The sequence below is a fragment of the Empidonax traillii genome, unplaced genomic scaffold (genome assembly GCF_003031625.1).
Source record: "Empidonax traillii isolate 1590-97213 ecotype Southwest subspecies unplaced genomic scaffold, ASM303162v1 scaffold224:size737649, whole genome shotgun sequence".
Lineage (NCBI taxonomy): Eukaryota > Metazoa > Chordata > Aves > Passeriformes > Tyrannidae > Empidonax > Empidonax traillii.
The window spans coordinates 432005-441670 of NW_020955417.1; the positions used below are offsets into that span (position 1 = coordinate 432005).

Below are 9666 nucleotides of genomic sequence, written 5' to 3' on the forward strand. Positions count from 1 at the left end.
GCCAGGAGAATTCCTCTACACTACTGTTGGTGAAAAACAGAAAAGGAGTGGGAGAAGCCAGTACTTGTCAAACTACACATTACTGACAGTCATCTGCAGGACTTCCCAAATCCCTCATTAAAAAAACACAACTGAAAAGAAAAAACAAGTCAAGCGATTGTTTCATTCAAATTCTCCCCTAAAATTGATAAATTCCTTCCCATCATGAAGTACATACACCTTCTGGAAAGAAAAAAGAAGAGGGGTGACAGAAACAGTTTCAACAAAGGAAGAACACTGAGGTCAGTCATGTTCCACGAGTAATGCATACTGCCTCTGTCACCTTCTTTTCTTCTCCAGAAGGTGCATTTGCTTTATCCTGGGAAACTGTCACTGTGCTCAACCCCTATCTCATTTCTTGAGTAGGTCTGAACAAAAGCTCAGGCACTAAGACTTAGCACCACAGTCAAACCACTGGAGGGTTCAGGCCACTTTAGATACAAGTAGACTTTACCATCCTTTTCTTAAAGGAACCACCATTCCCATTTGCAACAACCCACTTCAACAGCTGTGTCCCAAATCTGCCTGACTGCAGGTGTTCAGTATCCTACCAGCAGGTGACTCGTGGAACAGAGCCAAAGAAAACTGCACCCCAGTGCGAGACACTCCTAGAAAAAAAAGCCCATTTAAATATTAAACCCTGCAGTAGTATCTTTATTATATCAAGTATCTCTAAAATACAAAGTATAACAATCTTGCAGGACAATGACTATCTTGCAGGACAAAGGGTAGCAATAGCACCACATTACAGAAGTCTTTGGCACTTACGGTGTCAATCTTGGTCCCCCTGCTGCCAAATAGACAGCTCTCTTAAACAAAAAGCAAAAGCACGAAAGAATAATCTGCTCACTCTAAATACAGAGCGCTAATTATCTAAAGTAGATTTTATTTGTTCTTATAGTTCTTCTTCGCTAATTGTGCATACACTTCACATCTCAGAATCCAACATAATTTACATCTTGAAACATCTCCATACAACTAAATCTCTATAGATCTGCATAAGCAAATACTCCAGTGCTCCTTTAATCATGACAGAGGTACCAGATGGCTGCAGATTTGTTAAGAATTTGTTCCTATAAAGTTTGGCAAAGACTTGCCTTCATAAGGTTCAATATATTTTACACACTTCAAAACTGTAAGATTACAGCATGAAAAGCTATTCTGTTTCCCCTTCTCCCAATCTGCCAAAATAAAAAAAGAATCTTTATTAGACTTACATTACTGGATACTTAATATTCCACCCTGGAAGCACTGCCTAAAGATCAAAGAACAAATGGAAGACATTATGGAAGTGCCTGATTAAAGCAACTTCCTACTTTTTAAATAAGCTTTGTGCTTTCACATCAACTCACACAGGTCTGCACAGTTACAGTAGAGCCACCTAAGGCAGCTCCAGACCATCTCACACCCCTGCACAGCACTGCCCCATGCAGAAGGCACTAACTCACACTGCTGTGGATATCCTGCTTCTGCTGCCTTTCTTGGGAATATCCTTTTTCCATGGGTTGCACTGGTTCCAGCAGTCAACCACCCAGAGCTATCTAACAGAGCATCCTGCTACAGCTCCCGAGACTTACCCAACCACATGAACAAATCCTTCCAGAGTTTCTAAACATTAAATAAAGAGTCCAACTCTTAATTACTTAGAGGCTACATCACACCTGACCCCAAGGAAATACACACAAAACTCAGAGAATTCAAAACGTGAATCCAGCTCTTTAAAAGAAAAAAAAAAAGAAAGTTCTGAAAATCCAAAACTATTACAAAATAATTCACCACCACTAACTAGGACAAATCAAATTTCAAGAGTTTAAGCAAAATTGACAACCATTTCAAAAGCAGAGAAACCTTTATAGGTTGAGAACTTTCACTTTTGTATCTAAGGCCTACCTGTGAGGGACACTGAATGATAGGAGCTTGCAGCAACTGTCTTCACCTTTACATCTTCCAGGCCTAGAGATAAAGCAGTTTCATGAAATCTGTACAGCAGATATCGTTCCACACAAACATGCATACAAGTGTAACAAGATGATGATGAATTTTATAACAGAAGCCTCTGCTTTGAGTCACAGCCATTGCAAGACTCGCTGTCATTTTCCCCCATAGATTATGACCATTCTATCCTTCAGATACTCCACTACATGTTTATAACACCAAGCAGTTTTATAAAAAGGATGGTATGTATCACTCCAAATTGTATTTCTGCTCTATCCACCTTTACAAAGGAAGCAGATTCCTGGATTACCTGTCACTTCACAGGGTTCCTTTGCTGTCAAGAAGAGGGGGAGAGTTTTTCCTTGGTTTGCACGCTTTGCCCGAGTTGCCATGCCAGTTCCCCACTGAAGAACCAAACCGCTGTCTTGTCAGAGCAAACACAGATAAAAGAGATTAAAACACAGCAACCACCAACAAGATCACTTAACTCATTAATCAAAGGTACATTCAGTTCATTTTCACTGATTCAAAATACACTTTAAAAGGCCTTTATGCCAAAAAACATACAGATAACCCTGGTGAGGTCAACATGCAACACAGCGGCAGTCTCATTATACAGGTAAGAAACTAAGAAGGCACGAGGCAACCTGACTCAGCTCTCAGGGCTGTATTAGGACATTACTGAGGACTCAGTAACAGAAGTCCCGTAACTGCAGTGCCTCAGGAATGCAAAGTTCATTGGACTTTCTCTTCCCTTTTCTCCTCTCATTGTTTGTGCAGTCCAGCACAACCGAGAGAATGAAGTCACTCGTCTTCTCTTCAAGAGCTTCCAGAAACTTGAGCTAGATCTGAATCAAGATGTTCACTGAGCGCAGAGCTCAGGGAAGCTTAATTCCCACTATTCATACAGGTATCAGAGATTTCATTATTCTTCCAAGCATCTCTTTTGCACCTTCAGGTAGGCTCCACTACATGGAATCCACACTGAAGTTCCTGCAGAACTAAACCAAATAGAAGAGCAGGTATAGTTTGTTGTTCCTCAGTTTTAACACAACCATACCAATTGGAAGGTTTTGATTTCTACAGTTATAACTCTAATAACAACAGGAGAAATATTTAGGCCTTATGACCCTCCCAAGTACATACATAGCAGACAGTGTGAAAGAGAGTCAGGAACAGATTTTTGAAGGTGTGTGAGTGAAATTAATGGAGCAGATCCTTTCCATCCTCTCCCCCGAAATAAAAGTTTCATTCTTGTGACTTTTCCAGGTGTCAATTTCAATTACACCATTAAAAAAGCCACATTTTATGTGCAGTTCCATTTTGAAACATCTTATACAAACTTAAATTATTCTGCATATTATAATGAATTCAAGCCCTAAGAAGATATTTTGACTGATCAGAAATCTTTTCTTCTGAAAAAAATCCTTTCATGTTTTGTTTCAGAACAGGAGAAAAGAAATCAGAAAGTTTTCCACCCATCAGAAAATTAGCTTGTTAATATACTATCACTCCGAGTTCTTGGAGAACAGTCCTTCACCACTATTTTCCAGAAACATGTTTCTAGTATGTTTACTATTCCAGTTGATTTGTATCAAAATCTCACAGTGTATGACTTTCAGGTGTATTTTCTCTGTGACATTTAAAATACATAGCAACTAAAATAAACTTCATTTCCTTTCCCTCCCTCTCCCCCTCCAAGCCATTAAAACTCCATTTCATTTGTTACTGAAAAGATATTAAAACTGTGACATATTTACCTGTAGCAGCAAGGGCATGTCTCAGTCCTGCAGCAACATTCACCACCTTCTCTTTGAGAGACTACTCAAATTAAAGAAATAAAATATATTTTAGTTGCTTTTTAGCACTTAGTGCCTCTAAAAACAAAACAGACCAAACTGAAGTGGAACACTATGAAAACAGCTCTCGCAATTCCAGCCTGCATGTCACAATGCATATCAACACTCTGCATCACAAGGAAAGCAAATTCTGGCCAATAAAAATTAGCGTGAACTTCTTCAGTCTCACCAAGTCCTGCAATCACCAACAATACCACTGAAGGTTGCCCAATATGATCACACAAAAGAAGACTACAAGTCACGTCTGCTTTAAATTAGTGAGTTCAGTTTACACAAGGTACTCCAATTCTGGCACTTCTCCACTCCCGAGTACTCCACAAATTTATTATTCTTCTCACAGATGTAACACTATTTAAAACAGATGGCATCAAGCCCAAGCATTAAACAGGATACCAACCAAAAGAGGAAACTGCTCCTTCCACAAGAATGAATGATCTGTGTGGTCAGGGAGGAGAGAGATTTGGAGGAGCACTGTCAATACTACCAAATTTCCAGGCACCTTCCAGGAAACACTGAGGGCACAAAAAGGTCAGACGAGTTAAGGACTACTCATGAGAGGTTACTCCTTCTCCCAAACTAAAAAAAAAAAAACCAAAGGAGTATCTGGAATGAGCCATGAGGCTAAATTTGTCTGAGGATCCTTCCTCCTCTGAAGTTATTGCTTGCATTAGACATGCAAGCACCGTGTGGATGGAAAAGTTTCATTACTCTTGTCCAAATAAGAGACCACAGTATAAAGTGGAATCCCTGGGAGAAATTTATTTAAAATGTTAGGCTTACAGCCAACAACAGGAAGGCTTTTCTGATGTTACAGAAGTCTCAGTATCTATTAATTAAAACATTATAAAGCAATTAATTTGGAGCTGTTCCAAGCTCCCTGCTCACACTCAGCAGCACCTCACCTACAAATATCACCATGGACTTCCACATGACTTACAGGAACAACATGAGTTACAGTCCAGCATTTATCACTGAAGATACTGGACAGCAGAGAAATTATTATCTTATTTGTCCATTCTGCTTCCTTGAAAGTTATTATTGTTTGGTAAATACTGGAGGTTAGAAAAGAAGCAAGTCAATGTACCTGTCAGTTCATTTACATGCAAAAGTAAAAATCAAGTGACAAAATCAAAGTTTATGCTCACACCTCTAGTTTTCCTGCAGTTATATACTTTCTCACACTGCTATTATTTTGGGGGTGGCCAAACTTATTTTTATCTAACTGTTTCTACAGCCAAGAAATGACAGTACAGTCCTCATTTGGGGGGAAGAAATTCTGACAGTTATACACTCAAAAAAACAACACATACTTAAACAACGGAACTATTGTACAAGATGAACAAGAGCAACAGGTCGAAAGAAATGGCATAGCCGAGTTTGTTTTACTCTACCATGCAATTTGTTTTTGTCAGGGGTGTTTTACTATTGCTTTGGTTTGGTTTGAACTATTAAGCACAAACCTGCAACAAGGTACAGTGAAGGCACAAGCCCTTCACGTAGCAAAAGGTATCCAGTATCTTACCAACTTAAGGCACATCTTCAGTTGGGAGTAAATTTGCACAGTTTCACTACCTTTGGCATCACTTTACATCATCTGAGCAGGTGGCTCATTCTGTAGATATTGAAATGTTACAATCCCTAGTGAAAGGGACAACTTCCTGTTAGAAAGGGGCAGCTTCTTCATACAACAAGAAAAGCAGCCTTAGCTTTTAATTTCTAGGTCGATGACCATGTTTGGGCCTTTACTTTGTAAGCTTACTCTAACAGATAGGCTCTATGAAAACCAGCTGAAGAGTTTGGCTTAAAGCCCACTGAGGTCAGACAACCTCTGTGAGCTGCTGGAAGCAATATAAAGTACAACCCCTTTTAAATCTTTACCTCAATCTTTTGTGGAATCAAGCACGGACCTGAAATTTGAGGAACTCCTAATTGTCCAAAAGAGTTTGACCCACAGGACAGAACTAGGCCGGATTCTGCAAAAAAATGAAGTGTTAGAGCGAGATCAGTGAATCCATGAGCAAAAGCAAAGCAGTGTAACATTCTAACCGTCAAAATAACACAGCCAAGTAACTCAAAAACTGACCTAACATGTCCCATTCAAAAGCCCTTGAGGCCATAGCCTTCTGGTCTTACATACCATATTCAGTAAAGGTCTGAAGTTCACTGAGATACAAACACCAGGGAGTAGTTCAGCTTGCAAGGCAAGTAGCTTAAAACCTGTGAGTGCCAGCACACAGAATCATAGAATGGTTTGGGTCGGGAGTAACCTTAAATACCACCTAGTTTCAACCCACCTGCCATGGGCAAGGACACCTTCCAGTAGACCAGGTTGCTCATAGCCCCATCCAGCCTGGTCTTGAACACTTCCAGGGAAGGGGCACCCAACAAGATCTCTGGGCAATGTGTCCTGGTGTCTCACCACCCTCATAGTAAAGAGATTCTTTGTAACAACTAATCTAAACATGCTCTTTTTCAGTTTAAAGTCATCACTCCTTGTCCTGTCACTACATTCCCTTGTAAAAAGTTCCTCTTCAGTTTTCTTGTAGCCCCACTTAGGTACTGAAAGGCCACAATAAGGTCACTCCAGAGCCGTCTCTACTCCAGGCTGAACAGACCCAACTCTCCCAGCCTTTCCTCACAGGAGAGGTGCTCCAGCCCTCTGATCATCTCAGTGACCCTGCTCTGGACTCGCTGTAACAGGTCAGTGTCCTTCCTGTGCTGATGACGCCCCAAAGCTGGATGCAGCACTCCAGGTGGGGTCTCACTAGAGCGGAGTAGTGTGGTACAATTCCCCACCCTCGACCTGCTGGCCACTCAGGATACAGCTGGCTTTCTGGGCTGTGAGCTGTGCTCATGTCCAGCCTCTCACTCACCAGGTGGAGAGACAGATTTACCTCCTAATATGATTGTAAAGTCCCAGCCACATGCAACTTGTTTTACACAAAAGCCAGACAGGGCAGTGCACAAAGTAAAGTGCAGCACATCCTCTGTATGATTCAGTCCCAGCTGCCCATCTTTGTTATGGCCACATACAAAGAGTTGTCCCGCACCTGGAAGAAAAAAAAAAAACAAAACAAATTTGTGTTCCACTTCACAAATTGAAAAGAGAAACATACATCCATGAGATCCTGTGACAAATAAGGATAGTGATTATGTGTCACTTTAGGCACTACATTCAAGCAAAAAGTAACAGAAACAGGTGTTTCTGATACTTCTCAAACTCTCTGAATCATTATACCTATGGGAGAGCTGGGTTTGTCAAGGGAGACAATTCATATGGTAAGACAGGCACCTCTCAGTGTAAGATGCATGGTGAACTTTTTTATCACATTCACATCTGTCTGTATTACTTCTTTCCCATAATCAGCTGTGGCACAGAGCAGAACCTTTCAAAGACCAGATGTTGTCTTCTGCTCCTTACTGTAATACTTCTCGAGAGTGAATAACCTCTCACTTCACTCCTCCCTCCCACTCCCCTATCCGTAACAGAGAAAATTTGGCTTCCTTGTATGAAAAGCTGTTATATGAAACAGATCAAGAAATAGACCTCCCAAGACACAAAATAACTACACAATATATAAAAAACAAAATTTCCCCAATTTCCCAAAATACTGAATTAATTGCCGGGAGGGGAGGAACCTGTTTTGCAACTAAGGATTGTACTTGCTCAAAAACAGCAGCCACAGAGAGGTGGCAGCACCGAACCAGCAGGAAAACAAAAAAAGCATGATTAGAAGCCATACATTCCATGCAAGAGCAATGTTTTTACCAGTGATAACTGCAGAATGTCCCCCTCCTCCAGCAATGCTTGCTATGTCTTGACATTTGCAGGAAACATCCTTCAGTGCCTGAGGTACCAGCACATCCTCTTTATGACCAAGACCAAGTTGTCCATAGCTGTTTGCACCCTTCAAATGCAGAGAGAAAAGTAACACATTTTTTAAAAAGTTAACAAAAATGGCACACATCTGCTCCTAAAACCAAACAAGCTTACTGGAGTTATGCCACTGGTTGACCTGCCAGTATTTGCTCCTGAAAAACCCCTAATATGTCAATCTCTGTTCTTTCCACTGTCACAGGATTCCCAGAATTACAGGCCAGGACTGTCCTAACTTTGATGTCATTAAGTCTGCCCCTGCAACCCCAACAGTTTAAGAAACATTCTGGAATACAACCTGTTAAAACTTCAGCTGTAGGCTAAGAGTTACTAAGGAGGAAAGCCTAGCTATCAGGATGTGTTTTAATTTTAATGCTAATGATTCCCACTCATCATTAAGATCTTATTCATGCCACTGCTTTCTGGCAGTCCACCTCCAAAACAAGATCCTTGTTCTGTAACTTAACCAAATCAGAAACACTTACCCCTCATTAACAAAGTCTTTTAACTCTTAAGCGGTCCAAGTGAAAATATACTAATTATAGCTAGTATAAATTTACGGGTAAAGAATTATAGCTACTAAACCCATCACAGAAAGCAACAATTGCAAACATGGTAATGAGAGACAGAATTTTTTTAGCCAATTAAATTATACCTCCAACAGGTGGAGCATCAACATTCATTCCCGAAAGGGAATACCATCACCTTTCCAGCCCACACACTGCAGTAACAACACTCCACGCCCACCGTGCTCCCAGCTGGTGGTCCCCAGGGGAGACTTTCCCTACCTCACCTGTGCTCCCTCACCCATTTTCCCTCCACCCTCCAAAGACGCAGCACCTGGTGAATGTTAGAAAGACACATTTATCAATAAACACTTTGTACCTACAGAAACAGAGACGATGCTGCTCGCCTCAGCCCACAGCAAACAGGTGGGTGAGATGTCAGGATTCGAGCTCAACAGGCAGATAAAGTTGTGTCACGGTCTCACTACTACTGGCAGACACATTTGGAGCGTGTTACTACTTAACAGAGGTAGTTCTTTTTAGAAGGTGTGTCACAAGCTCCCATCGTAGCCTATAGCTCGCAATGAATTTTCAAGCCTTCAAGAACAGGCGAGCTGAGATACGGCGCAGATAGAAAACAGGAGCCCGAGGAAGCGGGATCCGTGCGCGTGTATCCATCGCCACGCCGACAACAAACACACCGGTCGTGGCGTGCCCTGCCCTGCCCGGACCGATGGGCTGCGCCAGGCACGGCTGCGGCGGGGCCAGCAGAGCTGACAAGGGGCAGAGGTGCCCCTTCGGTTCCTCTTACACCCACTGTGCTCAGCGGGAAAAAGTGCAGCGTTGTTCTCCTTCGGCAAGAGGACACCTCGGCCCCCTTTTCCCAGGGAAGGGAGCCCGGCGAGGGACAAGCGGCAGCGCACGCCGAGCCCTGCAGTATCCCGAGGGCGAGAGCGCATCCCGGGGGGTGGCGAGCAGCCGTCCCCGCGTCCCGCCCGCCGCTCCGGGACGCGGGGCAGGAGGACGTCCCGGCTCTTCCCGAGCTCTCCCACTCACCCAGGCGAAGAGCTCCATCTCCACGGGGCCGGCGGCTCCCGGCGCTTCCCGCCGCCCGCAGGCCGGGCAGGAAGAGGCGGGCCGGGGGCGGCCTCAGGGGCGGGGAATATCCGAACCACACCATTAAAACGCAAAAAACCCCGAGACGCGAGCGAAGGCTATGTCTTTATCGCTACAGTGCTGGGGAAAAAAAAAAAAAAAAGTCGCTTTGCCTCTAGTAATTACCAGCAGGTCGTTTATTTCGTTCACATTTAAAGCCTCCACAACGGTTAAAAATATTTAAATTATTACTGCTCTATGTGGCCACGAGGTTTGGATGGGTGAAGCCAAACATACACGTTGTTAATGCCGTGGAAATGCATCTTCTCTGTGTTGTTTTTAGCAGGCTTTTTTT

General features: G+C 42.7%; 1 protein-coding gene across 1 annotated transcript in view; it reads right to left on the reverse strand.

Moving 5' to 3' along the window:
* SERGEF (secretion regulating guanine nucleotide exchange factor) overlaps window positions 1–9326 on the reverse strand; it is a 149416-nt gene extending 140090 nt beyond the window's left edge. Inside the window, 7 exon segments of the mRNA XM_027887907.1 lie at window positions 1930–1992; window positions 2285–2398; window positions 3735–3795; window positions 5712–5806; window positions 6728–6883; window positions 7603–7741; window positions 9273–9326. Coding sequence (XP_027743708.1) covers window positions 1930–1992; window positions 2285–2398; window positions 3735–3795; window positions 5712–5806; window positions 6728–6883; window positions 7603–7741; window positions 9273–9290 — 646 coding nt within the window. The 5' untranslated portion in view covers window positions 9291–9326.
* Between the last annotated feature and the right edge of the window lie 340 nt (window positions 9327–9666).